A 19823-nucleotide genomic window follows, 5' to 3' on the forward strand; every position below is an offset into this window, starting at 1 on the left:
GGTCACATAGGAAATGTGTAGTAGAACCAGGTATCATGACTCCCACCCTTTCACGTGATTTCTGAAACTTCACACATTCCAATCAATTCAATGAATCCCAGAAACTTTAGGGAAATGATTTCAGATTTAATTATTTTGGATCATACTGCCAAGAACAGCCTCTTTGAGTTGCACAAACACAGTTCTGTTAACATTCATTGAAGTTTATGCTTGCATATCATGATGAAAAGATAATTCTATATTTTATTCTATAGGTGTCAATGGGGCTGAGTGGTGGGTGGCCTGTATGCACTGGTCAATTACCAAGTTGCAGTCAGGAGATGAGTCGGGGTCAAACTGGGTAAGGATACAGGGAGTCAGGGTCAGGCACCAAGTTACAGCCAGCAGGCAAAGAGCAGAGTCTGGGACAAACCAGGGTCAGAAGCCAGAGTCTAGGGTCCACCGCAAGGCAAAGTCTGGAGAAGAAAGAAGCAGGGAGTCTATATCATTGCTCAGACAATTCCTCATGATGGCTTCCTGGTTTATATACCAGTATGAGATAATCAGTGGGCTATGAGGGGCTGCCACTCAGACCCTGTTAGGCAGTATTTCCTGCAGTGCCTAGCTTCACAGGGCACTCCAGTGAAAACCTGGCTTAAGCTTCCGATGACGATGTTGAATTGTTAGCAGCCCAGAATTCTCGTGATCCAGGTTCTAGTCCCCCGCCCCCACCAGTTCTGGGTTGAGTTCTACTTGACTGTTGGGGGTGGTTCCAGAGCATGAGGTGTGGTGGTGCCCAGGCTGTACCCCCCCTACTGGGCCTGGTCATTTCCTGAGCTGGAGAGGAGGCAAGGGGGAATTCTGGTCCCACACAGTAAAAACAGAGCTTCACTGCTGTCTGTTTTCTCCTGAGATCGGGTGTTGGTGACCCTTGTTGACCTATATGGATTCAGGACTGGGTCCTACAGGCTTTGGTGTAGAGGGTGGACATGGCGGAATCCAGCCACCCCTCACTTCCTCCTGTTACTCACACAGCTGAGAGTTGATGTGAGTTCAATAGAGGCCTGTAGGCAGGTGGGGCAGGCTCGTTCATCTTTTATATACTCAGTGAGCGCCACTGGAATTGATGTAGTTGGGCAGCATCATTCCATTGGACATCTGCTGCACACTGATGGAAATGCCAACATAGTGGCTGGCCCTTGCTCCTGGGAAAGCTTCCAGAGGGCAGCCTCTGCAGAGCTGCTACAATGTGGGTCATCAAAGATGGTTGAGAAGGCTTGCAAGAAGGAGTCCCAGTCAGAGACCATGGGCCTGCTCTGCTCCAACAGGAGGGAAGCCCAATTGAATGCTTCACAGGCAATCAGGCTGACTATTAGCTCCACTTTTGTCTGGTCTGTGGGGTACATTGGGAGCACAGCAGGAAGAGAAGCCTGCCTTGGTTCAGGAACCCCTGGAATTTCCAACAATCCCTGTCAAACTGTTTGGGCAGTGGCACCGCAGGTGTTGGTTCAGGCGATGGGTGATCTGTCAGGCACATAGTGTAGCTGCTTCACCTGTAAGCCTGCCAGCTGTTCGTGTAGGGTTGTACTTTGGCAGTGAGCTGCATTGCTTGGGTCTGTAGTATGAAGTTCTCCGCCTGCAGGTTGGTGACTTGGTCTTGCAGGTTCCAGGCCCTCGGGGAGCTACTGGTTGGAGGGCAGCCCGCCCCTTCCATCATCTGAGGAGGGGTTGGATGGGCTTAGGGGGTGACGGTGATCTGGGCAAACTGTCAGGGCTGGGCTGTGGGTAGCCTATGTGCATGGTCAGTTACTAAATTGCAGGCAGGAGAAGAGCAGCAGGGTTGGGGTCAAGCCATGTCAGGATACCAAGACGTCCGGGTCACGCATCAGGCAAGTAGCAGGGTCAGAGTCAAGCTGGGTTGGGATACCAAGGAATCAGGGACCAAGTTACAGACAGCAGGTAAATAATGGAGACAGGGACAAACCAGGGTCAGAAGTTGGAGTCTAGGGTCCAGAGCAAGGCAAGGTTTGGAGCAGAAGCAAGCAGGCAGTCTGTGTCATTGCTCAGACAGCTCTTCATGGTGGCTTCCTTGTTTATATACCAGCATGAGCCAATCAGTGGGCTGTGAGGGGCAGCTACTTCAGGCTCTGCTGAGAGGTAGTTCCTCCAATGTCTATCTTCACAAAGTCCTCCAGAGGAAACCCAGCTTAAGTGTCCAATGGCAATGTGGAAGTATCAGCAGCCCAGAACCTGCCGTCATCCTAGTCCCTCACGTTCTTCCAATGGGAGCCAGTCTTGTGAATAGTTTTTTCCATGAGCAACGTGCCCAGAAATGCACTAACCCTATTTATTATTTGTTAAAAAATCTGCAAATACAGGTGGCTCATTTCTGCCACCTGTATGCACATTGAGAAGTAAAGTACTCTTCAGATAATTACACACATTTCAGTGGGATTGCTCGAGAAATAAGGTGTTACTCAACAGGGTGGCAGAATCAAGAACAAAGTAAATAAGGGTGACAGAACAGGGCACATTATCAAAATCTTTCAGTCTGTTCAGATCTGTATTTATCAGTGAAAGCACAATAATAAAAACTGTTAGAGTTCCTGTGATTATATTATGAGGGCTGATTGCTTATGTGTGCTTTCACCCTTATTGGCATTAGTGCCTCCATATTGTACTCCATTAAGACCTATCTTAACCCTTCCTCTTAAAGCATCCAGAACTGGCCAGTGCCGGAGACAGAGATACAGTTCTTGATGCCCTAATGGTCTGATCTAATTTGGTAACTCCTATCTTGATTTTGTACATTTTCCCAAGATATTTGCAAACTGCTTGGAAAAAAGTAGTACTGTAATTTGCTAATCATTTTCCAATACACTTTTCTCTCTTTAAAACCCCCCAAAACACCAATCTATTTATTTTATTTGTGTGTATGTGTGATTTCTAGCATTCCTTGTCCAGTTTTATAAATACCATAGGCAAATTATTTGTATGACATAGTACTTATAAATATGCATTCAAGTTGTTCAAAAGTTTTTTTCTATACACGATAGCAATTCTGTACCAACATTTTCTTTTCATAAGCATTCCTCTTTCTCAATGCCTAGCCAACCTACCAGGTTTTCCTTTTATGCACATAAGCGGATGCTATTCCTTGCAAGGATTAACAATTTTGTTTGTAATAGGCCTACAGTACCTATCTATGACCCTGATCCTGCAAACACCTGGGCATGTGCCCGACTTTATGCACTGTGGGTCTGGTCCTGACCTGTTGAAGTCAATGGCAGAGATCCCATTGACTTCAATAATGCAGGATCAGGCCTTGTGAATAGTTCCACTGATTTTATTGGGAGTTACACCTCTGCGAAATTGGTCAAAAGTTCCCTTTTAAATGCAGTATCTTTATGATACAGTCACTTTATGCCTGGCCAAAACTCTTAGGTGTATCAATTTTGAAAGCCTGAGTATATACTCAGAGACTCATTGAAAACTATCCAAAAACATTGATATGTGACTGTTTAATTCTGACTTTAAAAAGTAAAAGAAAAATCAAATTACCATTTTAATAACTCATGGATCTGTTACAGGTGTCTGGTAGAAAATATCTAAAAAGAGAAGATACATGCTAATTTATTAAACTTCTGACTTTGTAAGGTTCACTTGATGGTATGTCAAAAGAATTACATATCACATCAATAAGAAAATATGTTTAGAACTTGACATCTCAGTCCCAGGTCATCTGACATTTAATTGAACCATACTTTCAGGATAACCCACTTCAGATATGAGTACATACTTCAAGTGAGTGAAACTAATACACCTCTACCCCGATTTAACGTGACCTGATATAACACGGGTTCGCATACAACGCAGTAAAGAGCTGACACGCTGCTCTGAGCAGTGTGTTAAGGGTGCCAGGCTGGGGCAGAGGGTCTCAGGGGCAGTCAGAGGCTCCTCCAGCCCAGGGTCTAGGAGGCAGGAGCTGAGGGGGGGCAATTTTGGGGGCACCGCAGTCCCAGAGTGGCCCGGAGCATTAGTGGGGGGCTGGGAGCAGCCCGCTCTGCTTCTCTCACCCCGGCAGGTGAGTGCGGGACCTATCCCCAACCCCCGCCCCCCGCAGCGACATCGTGGCTTCCTGAGTCTCCCAGCTGCAGTGCTCTGCTTCCCGCCGTCGGTGAGTATGGGGGACATCTTTTTCCCAACCTCCTCGCACTCACCAGCGACGGGAAGCGGAGCGCCACAGCCGGGAGCTGGCAGAGTGGAGTGGGATGGGGCCACATTGCTCCACTTCCCGCCGCTGCTGGTGAGCGCCTGTCAGGGAGCGGAGTGTGTGGATAGGGGTCGGAGCAGTCAGGGATCAGGGAGCAGGGGGGTTGGGTAGGGGGTGGGGTCCTGGGGGTTATTAGGGACAGGGGTCTCTGGAGAGGGCGGTCAGGGAACAAGGAACAGAAGGGGCCAAAGCAAGTTCGATATAACACCGTCTCACCTATAACACGGTGAAATTTTTTTGTCTCCTGAGGACCGCGTTATATTGGGGTACAGATGTAATACTGTGGATGAAGTAAATCGTCTTTAACCAACTGTGATGGATTGAGTACTGTCTGTGGAGAAGTTATATTTGATATGACCAAATAGTGGGTCTCGGTCTGTTTGCATACAGCACTCTGACTGACAATTAAACCAAAGGAAACAGAGAGACCCTAGGTGAGAGGTTGAGATGCTGTCTTACAACCAGTCAAATGTATCCTGCAATAGCTACTATTCTGAGAAAGATTGTAAGTGCCCACAAAGCTAAAAATGACTCCTATTTGACAAAATGCAAATGAGATAGCTGTGTCTTATAATATTAGTTCCATACCTGTAAAGTTCCATTATGTGAAATAAAATTATTTCTTTTATATATTAGCAGATATAAAATTGGCCCTTATTCTGATGCTCATTCTGCTAACAGGGTAAGAAGAGTTCCTTAGCCCTGTCTTATAATCATTTCAAAATGGGTAATTCTTCTCACACCCACTGACTGGATTAAAATAGAATAGGATGCAGCAAGGGTGTAATTTTATACTAAACACTGAGAAAGAAACTGAAGTTTAATATTTTAAGCCTTTGCTAAATAAAGAACCCCACAAAAAGCAGCTAATTTCTCAGACACCTCAAAAAAGTTTAATATTTTACTTTGGTTCAGACGAAAAAGTACACACATTTCAGCAAATGCTAGTTTCTTCTTTGATCTTGAATTTGCACTTGCACTTGCTATGCTGCAAGGTCTTGCATGGTGCTCAGGGAAGAGTGCAAAGTTGTAGTCCAGTGCAAATCTGAGCAATGGCTATCCCTGGGCACAAGTAACATGATGTACTAGGCACACTTGTTTTCCCTGAACAGAAGTAAGTTGCAAACCCCTTGAGTGCAAAGCATGTGCAGTGAATGTATGTGTCTAAAGAGACATGTCAAGTGTGATCCTTGGCATGCTAATACATGTTTCTTTCTCTGGGCCAATGTAATTCCTATTAAAGTCAGTGGAAAGACTCCCATTGACTACAATAATAGTTGCATCAGGGCCTTTATCCTGACTCCTACTATTAGGCTGTAGTGATTTGGCAACCATGGGTTTGTAATATTAGAATAAGTCTCAGAAGAGGTGGCTTAGTGGTTAGGACGCAGGCATCAGTGGTTAGAAATAGATGCAGTTTACCACACAGATCTCACCTCTACATATGTGTCATATATATTGGGGGCGGGGGAGAGAGGTATTGTCTTCATAGTTGAAGTTAAAGCTAGTTTCCATTATAAAACACTATTTTAGCTCCTCTATGTCTTTGGATTGGAAAATTGTTTTGGCCTGGAACTGTAACATTCTGGTGGTTGTCCCTTCCCACTTAATTACAAATTTTAAAACTGTCTTTATTTGCTTACACAAAAGAAACTATGAACAATATTGTATGTGTGTGCTTTTTAAAAAAAAATTAGGACACTCCAAAACCAAAAACCTGTTAATGATATTTCATCAAGAATTCCTCTAACTAGATCCCAAGATGTAAGAGTCTAAGATTCTTCTTGGGATTTTAAAGAATGTACACACATTTCAGCAAATGCTAGAATGTACATTCTTTAAAATCCCAACAAGAATCTTAGACTCTTACATTTTTATATTGACAGGGGATCAAAATCCTTGCATGTGTGTAAAACACAGCAAATTCTTTAAGAATAAAGTTTAACCTTATTTAAGAGAAGAATAGACAACAGAGTGCCAGATGATCCTCTCATCACATCACATCATAGCTGTAACACAATGAAAATGTACTTATATTGTATATATGTACACACAATATATACACACCGCATGGAGCTCAATAATTATTTATATTTGTATAACATAATAAAATAAAATTATCTATACTATAATGTGGTACGTGTCCGTTGTATTTCTTTTTCTCATTATTAAACCTCCCTCTTCTCTGTCTTTCCCTCGCATTCTTTCACCTTTCAATCTCTCCTTAATTTTTATCCCCTTCTTAATCTTTCTTCTGCTTTCTATCCCCCCCAACAATGGCGCACCGGACCTGGAGAATCTAATTTTCCTGCTCCTCCCTCATTGCTGCTGAGAACTAGGAGCCCAAAGAATTTCTCTACCTCCCCAAATGTCTAAGCCACAATTGTCCTGAAGCATCATTCCATCCATCTTTCACATGTTTCAGCTGTTCTCAGCAGAGAGCAAAAAGAATGTCACTTCTGATACTGGCTAAGAACAGTGAGCTGTGACTGTTGCCTGCTCTGCCCTGGAGAAGCACAGTTGTGCAGCAATACAGCCAGCACTATTTTGTCTCTGATTTCTGTAAGATATAAAATTTCTGGGGAGGCTTCACTTCCCTAGGGCCCATCAGTCATGATGCTTTGGCAGAGTGAAAGGAAAGATGAGGGTAGAGATGGCACCAGGACCGGTGCCAGGGTTTCTCGCGCCCTAGGCGCATGGCCATTTCACCGCCCCCAGCGCTGATCCCACGGCTCCGGGGGAGCTGCTGCAGGTATTCCTGCAGAGGGTCCGTTGGTCCGTGGCTCTGGGGGAGCAGCCGCAGGCATGCCTGCAGGAGGTCCACCGGAGCCACGGGAGCAGTCGACTGTCCGCAGGCATGCCTGCGGCAGGTCAACCGGAGCTGCCTGCCGCCCCCCCGGCAAAATGCCACCCCCCCAATAATCCTGGCGCCCTAGGCGATTGCCTAGGCTGCCTAAATAGTAGCGCCGGCCCTGGATAGCACTACCCACAAATGCAGATTAAAGAAAGAAAAGTCTTGCAGCCAGCATGCATTGAGCCTAGTTTGTTCATGTCTGATGACTATTTGATTAGGATGTCCACCTCTGCCCGCTGAGGTCTCCGTTTTATTTTATCAATGCACCCAACCCACTTTAGATCTTTCATACTAGGAGACTAAGGCTTTGTCTACACCAGCACTTTTGTCAGCAAAACTTTTGTCAGTCAGGAGTGTGAAAAAACACACCCCTGACCAACATCATTTCCGCTGACAAAAGTGCCAATGTAGATAGTGCTATGTCAGTGGGAGACACTCTCCTGCCAACATAGCTACCACTGCTCATTGGGGATGGTTTAATTATGCCAGCAGGAGAGCTCTCTCCTGCCGGCTCAGAGCAGCCATACAGGAGACCTTACAGCTGTGCCGCTGTAAGATCTGTAGTGTAGACATAGCCTAAAAAGCTACTTTACTACAACATTCACTGCTTTGCACTGTCAGCTTTTGTTCTGAATCTTCTTCCTGTGTCACATTGGTCTTATCCCCTTCTCAAAATATTTTGAGAATTTTAAATACAGAAATGTCTTGTCTTGTTTTGTTTATCCTTTCCTCTCCCAGAGATAATGTTTGGGCTTGCTGCAGTAATGCCAGAATCTGGTAAAAGCATAATCAGCCAGTGTTGTTTCACTGTTAGAACAGGAAAAGGGGAAAAGCACTCACGGTTTTACTCCAGGTGAGGCCTGTGGTATGATGCTCTTTGATGTAAGCTTGAAGCTCAGTCCAGATGTTCAAGTATGATTTCACCCAATCAACATGACGTAAGTCACTGTAAGGGGAAAAAAAAAGGGAAATATTTCTATGTATGATTTATAGTGTTTAAATATAGATACTTGCTACCCTGTATTTAAAGCAGACTAGATACTGCATCTGTCACTGGCCACAGACAATTAAGTCAGAAGACTGCTGACAGACAGGCAGCCCAGCAAACGGTGAGGCCCAGCAGACTGATGAGCCTTGCAGAGGAGAGATAAGGGAACAAGAGGGCTCCAAGACAGAATGCTTCCTGCCGAGGCTCAAAGTGAACCAGGGCAGTAATAAAGCAAGATGGGGCCAGGAATTCAAACCTGGTTCCCCGCAGTGTTTTGATTTTTAGAAAATTAAAGATCAGCATATTCTGTAAAATGTCCTGGCTTCTGAGTCCAAAGGTAGCTTGTTGCTCTCCTTTACACCTCTCAACCCAGAATGTGCTTTGCTACCCTTTCCCCTTGGAACTTTTTAACCAGCATCTTATAAACTCTTAAACACAACCAAAATATTAATCTCAAAAGAAAAGGAGGAGAAGTCATAAATTAAGGCTGGTCAGGAAGCAAAGGTTATATGTATCTTTAGGCTAGATAATATGGTGTCACATTATAATTTCAGTTAGACTCATATTTATAAGCCAAGATTTTAAAAAATAAGTTAGGTTCCCAAATTATTATTTAGGCACCTAAATAAGTGGCCTAATTTTCCTAAACTCCAAGCACTCGAATGACTATCACTGACTGAAATGGGACAATGAGTGGAAGTAAGAATATGCACAGGAGTAACTGTTTGTAGGATGGAGCCCTTAATGGTGAAAATCTAGTTAAAGATAATAACAGTGATCACTAAAAGCCTGATCCACAGCCTGCTGGAGTCAATGGAAAGACTCCCATTGATTCCATTGCTTGGCAGTGGGATCAGGTCTTAAAGTAAATGAAGCCTCAGAGGAAAATCTCCACACTTAAATCCTGTGTCTTGCTTGTTTATTTTTATATAACTTTTCCAGCTCCAATACTCAGAAATATCTTGGTGTGAAATACTAAACAAACATCACCCCTAAAAATCATGCACATAGTTTAGTCCTTTTAAAAAGGCACACTTTCCCAACTGATGCTTATGCCCCTTCAAAAAGTACATTCTAAAATGGAGCAAAGAATTACCCAGAGTAGATAATTTGGGGCTCCAGCAGGCAATTCATAACTATAATTAAAAGAACTTTCACAAAAATTCAGATCTGCAGATTAATTTTTACTTGGGTAAAAGATTAAATTACTTGAGAGCTGCTTCACTTCTGCTGACCAGTGTGGATGAAAATGTGTATCAACAGCCCTGATATAAGGACTTAAATCAGGTATGTTCTATAAAAGAACAAAAGTGCATTTTGAATCAGCCTAATTTGTCATGGAAGATGATGGCTAAGGGGAAAAAAAAACAAATTTGCAGGTATTATATTTTAGTAACAATATGGTACTAACGGCTAAAAACTGACCCCTCTGCAAAGGCCAAGGGAATAGGATTTGTGCCAGGGTTCTCCAAAGGCGCTCGGAAAAGGAGTCATCCTCTTCCTATCTCAGGCCACAGAACGCCAGTATCACTGCACCGTATCTGCTGCTGCAACCACATGCCTCCCTGTGCCCACACCCTTAAGACCCCATGCATTGGTGCAAACAAAGGCCCTTTGGAAACACAGCATCAAGGGGCAGTAAAGTCTCAACTGCATGGAGCCGGACGCCAGGTGACCGAGCCAAAGTGCAATTTTTCAAGCAGAAAAGCAAGATGGGCAGTCAGGGAATTCCATCTCTGCAGCAGTGTATCAGTCAGACAGGGTAGTGCTGTAGTTGCCTCTGTGTGTGTGTGTGGGGGGGGGAAAATAAGTTCATGTGTTGAATGCTTTTCAATTTTCAAAACACTTTCTTGTGATGTTTTTGCAAGTAATACAGTACTCTCTAGCACCTCAGTAAAGCTAGTTCTAGGCTATCAACAGAGAAAGTGTGGACATTAACACCAGGCAACATACCTGTTTTTGTAGTCCTTTAACACCCTGTTAGTATAAAAGGTAGCAGCATCATTCATCTCCTTGACATAAGGGCCTGGTTTAGGAGACTAAGAGAACAGCACCATCACCCAAATATAGCAAGAAAAAAATAAAAGAGAAGATTTAAAACATTAGTCAAAACTGCCCACCAGTATTTTAGACTAAGGGCTTGACTTCACTACAGGGGAGATCAACGAGGCTGCGAGCGATGCAGTGGGGGAACAGTCTAGTGAAAACCCGCTAAATCGACGACAGAGCACTCTTCGGTCGACTCCGGTACCCCAGCTCTCCAAGAAGAGTAAGGGAAGTCGACTGGAGAGCGTCTCCCATCGACACAGTGCAGTGAACATACTGGGGTAAGTCGACCTAAGCTACATTAATCACATAGCTGGAATAGCGTAACTTAGGTCGACTTACTCCCCTAATGTAGACAAGGCCTGAGTGTAGAGATAAGGAGATGGGAATGCAGAGTTAAATAATATTAGGGACTGCTCTGGTGTGGTTATTTGTTTATGGAGTACCATTAAGAAGTGTGTCTAAAAATGCCCTAGTCTGTGTGTAACTCACCACTGTTATCCACCCAAGTGCAGGAATGCTTTCGCTGACAGCTGAAAGGTGGTTGAACATTTTACTTCCTCGGTTTCTCTCTCTGAAGGTCTGGATTTCCTGGATCTTGTCAGATATTGGTTTGAGTAGCACGGCCATCTCACTCTGCAGTAAAACATAAAACTATTGTAACCACTGGAAGACTGGAAGCACTCTGTGCTCAGTACTTCTCTGCGTAGTGCCATCGATTTAGGGAAGGAATAAAGGTCAAAGTCTTGTATCACTTGTAAGCTCACCACACAACTTCATTTGCCCTACTCCAATTACAACAGCAAAACATCCACCCATTAAATACTGATGTGCATTGCAACGTAAATTACAGCCAGCACCAGCAGTGTCTGAGATATGTGCAACCTATATAACAGGGCTGGCCAAACTGTGGCTTGCGAGCCCACATTCTCCCCCATTCTCTGCTTACCAGACTGGGAGGGAGCTCAGGACCTCTGCCCTGCAGTGGGGTGGTGGGGTAGGGGCTTCTGTCCAGCAGAGAGGGAGGGGTCTTGGGGCTTCACCCCTGTAGGGCGCACTTGCCGGGGCTCGGAGCTTCAGCAAGAGCGAGGCTGACGCCCCAAGTCCCAGCTCCTGCCAGGTGTGCTCCAGCTCTCGAACTTCTGAAGATTTTAGTATCTGGCTCACAGGGCAAGTAAGTTTGGCGACCCCGCTACTTAGTTAAACAGGGACCTGTGCTTCCTGAGACCTGTGATGCTCCACAAAGGTACCCAGGGTTGTGAGGCACCTCACCACTACCTGCTAGCAGACACAGACAAGACTCCATCCTACTGTGGATCAGCTCCCTGAAACCAATGGCCTCTGGCAGTACAAGCACTGACTTCCAGGCCTCTGTAGGCTTCACTCCCGCTGAGCAGGTTGGCACACACCAGCGGCCAGGCTCTCTCTGAGCATTCTCTGTTTTGTCCAGCCTCATATGCACTAAACACTCAGAGAAATACCAGGACACAAAGAACACTCACACTTGGGAAAACACATACAGAAAAAACAAACATACACATGAGCGTACACCAGCTTGTAAGGTTCAGCTCAGGACCAGCATTTGCTTAACATCAGTGCACTGAGATATATTTATAGTGAAAACAAGAATAAGTTTATTATCAAATAGTAGATATTCAGGAGATAGTGAGTAAGGATACTGGAAACATGGTTACGTATGAAACAATATAACATACTTGCGAGAGACAGATTAACCTCCTGTCTAAAGATTGTCAGCATTTTCAACCAAAGCTAGCTGAGATCCCATTTTCATGAATATAAACACATCCATTTACTTCCTAGGTACAAGATGAAGGGGTTGTGATGTTGCACTCCATATGTTTTATGGAAATATGCTTATGAGTCTAAATATGATGTAACTGGAATATGCTTTATGCAAAAGGTCTCTTTCTATGTCTGGAGTTAGGAGAATAAGATATAAACTTGTATTACTGATGTAAACATATTAAGTGGAAGCCATTAAGGGTGCTTCAGAATCAATGAACTGTGAATGGGTTTATTTACCTGCAAGCCTTCCTGTGTACGTGTGGGCCAGCCTGTGGGTAATGAAGAATGAGGTCTCACAGGACATGAGACCATGTCACCTGAAATCCATCTTAAATCTTGTACTTTTCCATTTAGAAGGAGGGGTGGGGGCCAAGCACAGACAAAAGCTATAAAAGAGGGTGGAGCAAGGCAAAGGGGGCTGCTAGTCATGAGAGAGCCCCTGTTACCACCTGAGATGTCTGCTGGAACTAACAAAGACTGTGCCAGAGGAAAGGATTGGGCCCAGACTCAGAAGGAGTCTAGTCTGTGAAAGAAGCTTATTGGAACATCTCTGCAGGTGAGATATTACGTGTAATCAGTTTCTTAATGTATTAGGTTTAGACTTGCATGTTTTGCTTTATTTTGCTTGGTGACTTACTTTGTTCTGTCTGTTATTACTCGAAACCATTTAAATCCTACTTTTTATATTTAATAAAATCACTTTGGTTTATTAATAAACCCAGAGTAAGTGATTAATACCTGGGGGAACAAACAGCTGTGCATATCTCTCTATCAGTATTATAGACGGCAGACACTTTCTGAGTTGACCCTGTATAAGCTTTATATAGAGTAAAACTGATTTAGTTGAGGTTTGGATCCCATTGGGAACTGGGTGTCTGGGTGCTGGAGAGGTAACCTGCTGAGCTGTTTTTGGTTAAAGTCTGCAGCTTTGGGGGCATGGCACAGACCCTGAGTATGTGTTGCAGCAGGCTAGCGTGTCTGGCTCAACAAGGCAGGGTTCTGGAGTCTCAAGCTGGCAGGGAAAACAGACTCAGAGGTAATTTCAGCACAACAGATGACAGTCACAAGGGGGGTCTCTATGGCCAAATCCATCACAGGGGTATCTTCTTTGTCTTCTAGATATACCCCTGAAGTTCATGGTCTTTACTCACAGACAGTATAACCTCCCACAGAGTGTCTTTTTTCCTGTGTGTCCCTTCCGTGTTTGCTTCACATCTCTTCATTAATATTTGACTTCATATGTGCTTACAATCCTTAATTTACATCCCGACAGAGAGAGAGACATATTTCTTACCTCTCATTTGGAGGAAAACCTGATTTTCACCTTTGCTGGTGACAAATATCTTGATACAGACTTAAACATATTTTCAGTGTATATATACATAACTTCTTCACACATTTGACTATGATAATAATGACCAGTATGACACTGACTTTAACTTGAGACCTCATGTGACATTCTTTGGTGAACCAAAATGTACCTAGAATCAGGATATGCCCATAACCTTATCAGCCGGCATTAAGTGATTCTTGGGTCATAGGACCCCACTCCTAAAATGACTATACATCTTGGAGTTACTGTGACAGTTAGTTTTTCATATGATATTCCAGAAACTTCTTTAGGACATTTGAAATGCTCTGGGTTTTCATTTTATCTATCAAAATGTATTTTATGTCTGATTTTGTTTTTTAGAATTACAAAATATTTGTTTTGATGTATTGCTATACAAAGGAGAATTTGCTCTGTGTTTACCAGCATCAAACAGTCCAAGAGAATGAGTACTCGGTGCGATGAACAGCGTTTGGAATGCAGAGAAAAGCTGGATGAGCACGGACCTCATTTAAGCTATTCTTTTATTCAGCGTGAATATTAATCACACTTGTCCAGTGTATCAGATAAACTCATTCAGAACATTAAGTTGTTGGAAAATTTACCACATTCAGTAATATACACATGTTGCTGCACAGTGAGAATCTATCAGCATCTTCTTGTCTGTAATATAAACTATCTTGCGACCCTAAAATATGTTGCCACAACAGTGGCTCAGTTTTTGATTTTGAAAGTTCAGTCACCTTACCCATGCCACACACTGATATGTGACCGACTTGAGAGAGCACCATTCCTCAGTGCCCACGCTCTTTCCTCAAATATAACCAGGGGGAGAAGTTGGCACTAGTATTTACAAAGTTGTCTGAGACGGATATTTCTTTTCACTTTTCCTAAGAGTGTAACTGTTTGCCTGACTTAACTGTTTATTGAAGAAAATTCATTTTTCAGAATACTTTGAGGACCAGCATTACCATGCCACATTATTGTACAATTACCTGCCCAGTCTAGGTGCAGGTCCATTCTGTAATAAGAAATTGGTATATCAGAGTGCTTAAGTACTACAGTGATGGATGCTATACAATTCCTAAAATAGGTAGGTAGTGTAACAGAGAGATTAATTATCAGAAAGACTTTCCAGTCAGCAAAGAGAGACTGATTGTAAGTGGCTTCATTTGCAAAAGATGTATCCAAAAGTGGGATGAGTGGAAAAGGTGAAAGCTCCTAAATGGCCTCTTGAGAGCTACACATTCTTCTTTTCTACATATTCAGAAAAGAAGAGAGAGTTGTAACAGAGAGTTCAAATATTCCCCAGATCAGTGGGGAAAACCTTTACAGGATGACCTTCTTCCTCCCTTGCCATTAAAATATCTCATGACTTCTGATTGGGTAACAATATCTCATGACTTCTGATGGCTGTAAAAAAAAAATAACACAGCAGTAAGCTTTGCTCGTTTATTTCCCTCCCCTTTAACATGTGTTTCAAGCCATTCCGCATGACCTAAGCTTCTTAAAATATTCCCCCTACTTAAAATAAATGCATCAAAGTTACCATAAGTCAACACATGGTCAAAAGGCTTTCCCAGCAACAGGGGAAAGATCAGAGTTTCAAAAATTTTAAAGGAGTCAGTCTCGAACATTATTACCGTAACATTGAGGAAGACCAGTGCATCTGGAAAGTTGGTGATATCTGGCCTGCCTCCACAAAGGGAAAAAATATGATATTTACAATATTACGTGGATCAGAAAGGATTCTTGTTTATCTTTGTCTCCCCAACTACGAGTCATTAAGTCTGAAAAGACCCTGCGATCTCTTAAAAATTGGTTGTGTGACCATAATATTATCAAGTTTGGGAAAGTTCTTGTTTTGGTTTTGTTTGTTTACAATTTTTATTTTTTCATATAACAGTCAGGAATCTGAGTATAATAGCGGTTAGCAAAAATGAAATTAAAAAAAAAGTATTTGCCCTGCTTTTGTGTTGTGCCAAATTGTTCTTAGAGTATAAGGAATGTTTACAGTCTCTAGCTCATCATGAACCTTCATGGACCAGATCCAAACAACCCAAGTGAATGTCAGGAGTAGAACATGTAGCTCCAGAAAGGCCTTGCATATCAAGGAAACACGGTTATGGGGATAGGGCACAGGATTGGTAGTTAGGAAACCTCAGTTCTCTTCCAGGCTCTGCCACTGACTTATTGTGTGACTTTTGGAAAGTCACGTCAGTTCCCTGTGCCTCAGTTCCCTATATGTAAAATGGGGCTAACGATGCTTATCATCATTTGTAAAATGCTTTGGGAGCCAAGGATAAAAAGCCCTAAATAAGAGATAAGTATTATTATTACTGCGGGCAGCCAGGGCCCGCTCCAGGGTTTTTGCTGCCCCAACCAGCAAAAAGAAAAAAAGAAAGGGAAAAAAAGCCGCAATCATGATCTGCAGCTCTACCGCTGCCGCTTCAGTTTTCGGTGGCAATTCAGCGGCTGGTCCTTCGCTCCAAGAGGGATCCGCTGCTGAATTGCCGCCAAAGACCCGGACGTGCCGCCCCTCACTGTTGGCCACCCCAAGCAGCTGCTTGCTGGACTGGTGCCAGGAGCCGACCCTGGGGGCAGCGGACTCAGTCCCGCTTTGAAAATTTGAAAATTTTAGCTTTAACTTAAAAACAAAAGTAAGTTTCTACCTCTGCCCCCTCCCTCCCCTGAAGTAGTTGTGGAGCAAAGCTTGAAAATGTGAATCGTAAACCACAAGGCAAATAAAAAGAAGGCAATGTATTACTTTTAGGCCTGGTTCACACTACACGGTTAAATCGATTTAAACAGCGTTAAATTGATTTAACTCTGTACCCGTCCACACTACAAGGCACTTTAAATCGATTTTAAGGGCTCTTAAAATCGATTTCTGTACTCCTCCCCAACGACAGGAGTAACCCTAAAATCGATATTACTATATCGATTTAGCGTTAGTGTGGACGGAAATCGAAGTTATTGGTCTCATTCTTTTACTGAGCTACCCAGAGTGCACTGCTCCGGAAATCGATGGTAGCCTAGGACCATGGACGCACACCACCGAATTAATGTGCCCTAATGTGGACGCATAAAATCGATTTTATAAAACCAGTTTTATAAAACCGGTTTTAATAATTTCGATTTTATGCTGTAGTGTAGACGTGGCCTTAGTCTCATAACTTTAAGCCAATGTCATAGTGTTTTGGGGCTTGACTCATTTTTAAAAACTAAATGCTCGGGGTTGACAATACTTAGGGTATATCTACCCAGCAACTGGGAGGGTGTTCCCCAGCAGGGATCGACAGACACGTGCTAGCACTGCTTGAGCTAGTACACTAAAAATAACCTCGTAGCCAGTGGTAGCACAGGAGGCAGGTCAGGCTAGCCACCCAGCTATATACCTGTGGGGTTGGGTGTGATTGTATTCAGGCGGAAGTCTGAGCCACTGCCTGTGCTGCTAAGGGACACTTATTTTTTTTAGCACACTAGCTCTAGCAGAGTTAGCATGTGTCTCTATGCCTGTGCTTGGAGCAACAGTTAGCTTGAGTTAGTACATTCCAGTTACAGTATCCAGGTTACCTGACTTTTGAGTGAGAGCAGAGAGTGGTCACACTGCAAAACAATGCTGGAGCTACGCAAAGTGATTGGATTAGCATCTGATGAGTTGTAACCTGAGATGCTGCATCCTCACAGCTATCTGGTCATCCTAGATCCTTCCCATCTCGGATTCCAAGTTAGAATAATTCCCTGCACCTCCACCAAGCAGTACAGTATATCTTTGGGCTGGTCTACACTACGAGGGAAAATCGATCTTAGATATGCAACTTCAGCTATGTGAATAACGTAGCTGAAGTTGAAGTATCTAAGATCGAATTACTCACCGTCCTCACGGCGCAGGATCGATGTCCGCGGCTCCCCGTCGATTCCGCAACTCCGTTCGGGTTGGTGGAGTTACGGAATCAATATAAGCGCGTTCGGGGATCGATATATCGCGTCTAGATGAGACGCGATATATCAACCCCCAAGCAATCGATTGCTACCCGCCGATACGGAGGGTAGTGAAGACATACCCTTTTACTGTGAATTGTGTATGGCCATAAGGTAGGCCAGAGTTAGTGATATCACTGTGTATTGCAGAGTAAGGCATTGTAGTTTCTGTTATCACTGATGAGATGAAACTCTTTTATAGATGGATAAAATCATCTAAGAGTTTCTGGCCTAACTACAGTTGCAGAGTTTATGTGCATTAACTGTGTTTTTCCATACTTTCAAATGTTTGTGTTTCTTTCAAAGGAAATCTGTAAAGAGCATTTTTTTAAATTGGACTTGGACCCTTCTTTTATTATGCATAAGGAAGACATGAAAGGTTGTTTTGTTTTTGATATTCAGGAATGTCAGCACTGTGATGGAATAATTTTTCTATTTTATTAACAATCTGAACTCAACTGATGGTGCTTGTGTTAGGCTGACAAATGATTTTCAGAGCTGAATCTAAATAAAACCAAAACAAGCTGCTAAACAGCCTTGAAACTCCAGGGCTTGCTTGGGAAATATCTGGATTGAATGGTTACAATTTTCTATTTATTTATTTCTTAGCAAAAATGTATCCAGCTTTCAAAGACAGCTGCCAGACTGTTCCTTTTGCACACTCCTCTTCCTCCATGGGACGAGATGATTCATCCCTCCTTGCACAATTGGGCTTTGTCTTATGCAAGGTTTGAGTGGGAAGAAATTTCAGCCCCTCTGCATCTGCTACTTCAGCCTATGGGCCAGAATAGCATCTTCTGCCCTGTGCAGTGGGGAGCAAGTAGGTTACTGCTAAATATGTGCAGCTGCAGCTTCAGTAGAACTTTCCCCACCCTGGGCCTATAGGCCCTCACCACACCAGCTTATTAGAGATCAGTACAGAGATCCGTCTTTAGAGATCACTCTGTGTGACCAATCCACTCACACCTCCCTCAGGGAGGGCTAGAGCAATATTTCCATGCAGGGGCCCTTGTGCAGACCCTCCATACGTAAGTGAATTTTCTGATTTTCTTAAATTAAATGCATCGCCAACACAATTGTACATTTAGGGCTTGTTCCTGCATTCACAGAAGTCAATGGCAAAGCTCTGATTGACTTTAATAGTGCAGGACGAGGGCCTTAACAAGGTGCAACAAAAGTGTGGGGAAAAATTCCTGGTCTTACCAAGTCAGTTGTCTATTGACAGAAGCATGTAATTCAGCATAGATTCATAGACTCTAGGACTGGAAGGGACCTCGAGAGGTCATCGAGTCCAGTCCCCTGCCCTTATGGCAGGACCAAATACCGTCTAGACCATTCCTGATAGACATTTATCTAACCTACTCTTAAATATCTCCAGAGATGGAGATTCCACAACCTCCCTAGGAAATCCATTCCAGTGTTTAACCACCCTGACAGTTAGGAACTTTTTCCTAATGTCCAACCTAAACCTCCCTTGCTGCAGTTTAAGCCCATTGTTTCTTGTTCTATCCTAGAAGCTAAAGTGAACAAGTTTTCTCCCTCCTGATGACACCCTTTTAGATACCTGAAAACTGCTATCATGTCCCCTCTCAGTCTTCTCTTTTCCAGACTAAACAAACCCAATTCTGAACCTTTAATCATTCTTGTTGCTCTTTTCTGGACCCTCTCCAATTGCTCCATATCTTTCTCAAAATGCAGTTACCAGAACTGGACACAATACTCCAGCTGAAGTCTAACCAGCACAGAGTAGAGCGGAAGAATGACTTCTCATGTCTTGCTCACAACACACCTGTTAATGCATCCCAGAATCATGTTTGCTTTTTTTTGTAACAGCATCACACTGTTGACTCATATTTAGCTTGTGGTCCACTATAACACCTAGATCCCTTTCTGCTGTACTCCTTCCTAGACAGTCTCTTCCCATTCTGTATGTGTGAAACTGATTGTTCCTTCCTAAGTGGAGCACTTTGCATTTGTCTTTGTTAAACTTCATCCTGTTTACCTCAGACCATTTCTCCAATTTGTCCAGATCATTTTGAATTATGACCCTATCCTCCAAAGCAGTTGCAATCCCTCCCAGTTTGGTATCATCTGCAAACTTAATAAACGTACTTTCTATGCCAATATCTAAGTCGTTGATGAAGATATTGAACACAGCCGGTCCCAAAACAGACCCCTGCAGAACCCCACTTGTTATACCTTTCCAGCAGGATTGGGAACCATTAATAAGTACTCTCTGAGCACAGTTATCCAGCCAGTTATGCACCCACCTTATAGTAACCCCATCTAAGTTGTATTTGCCTAGTTTATTGATAAGAATATCATGTGAGACCGTATCAAATGCCTTACTAAAGTCTAGTTATACCACATCCACCGCTTCTCCCTTATCCACAAGACTCGTTATCCTATCAAAGAAAGCTATCAGATTGGTTTATCTGATGTATTTCTCTTAAAAACTACAGCAATCCCAACCTAATAACTAATAGGTGTTCTGTCAAAACTGACAAATTACTATTTTAGTCACTTGTGGTTTTTATTTTTATGCATAAAATATTAGTAAACA

The 19823-nt window shown here is 43.2% G+C and overlaps 1 protein-coding gene across 3 annotated transcripts in view; it reads right to left on the reverse strand.

Annotated features, from left to right (window-relative positions):
• CAP2 (cyclase associated actin cytoskeleton regulatory protein 2) overlaps positions 1-19823 on the reverse strand; it is a 99611-nt gene that overhangs the window by 20115 nt on the left and 59673 nt on the right. For all 3 annotated transcript variants that reach the window (XM_030552454.1, XM_030552455.1, XM_030552456.1), the window contains exons 5-7: positions 10633-10776; positions 10048-10133; positions 7947-8052 (exon numbers count right to left, since the gene is read on the reverse strand). In XM_030552454.1, the coding sequence (XP_030408314.1) occupies positions 7947-8052; positions 10048-10133; positions 10633-10776 (336 nt within the window). The remainder of the gene's footprint in view (positions 1-7946; positions 8053-10047; positions 10134-10632; positions 10777-19823) is intronic.

This window comes from Gopherus evgoodei, chromosome 2, assembly GCF_007399415.2.
Source record: "Gopherus evgoodei ecotype Sinaloan lineage chromosome 2, rGopEvg1_v1.p, whole genome shotgun sequence".
NCBI classification, from domain to species: domain Eukaryota; kingdom Metazoa; phylum Chordata; order Testudines; family Testudinidae; genus Gopherus; species Gopherus evgoodei.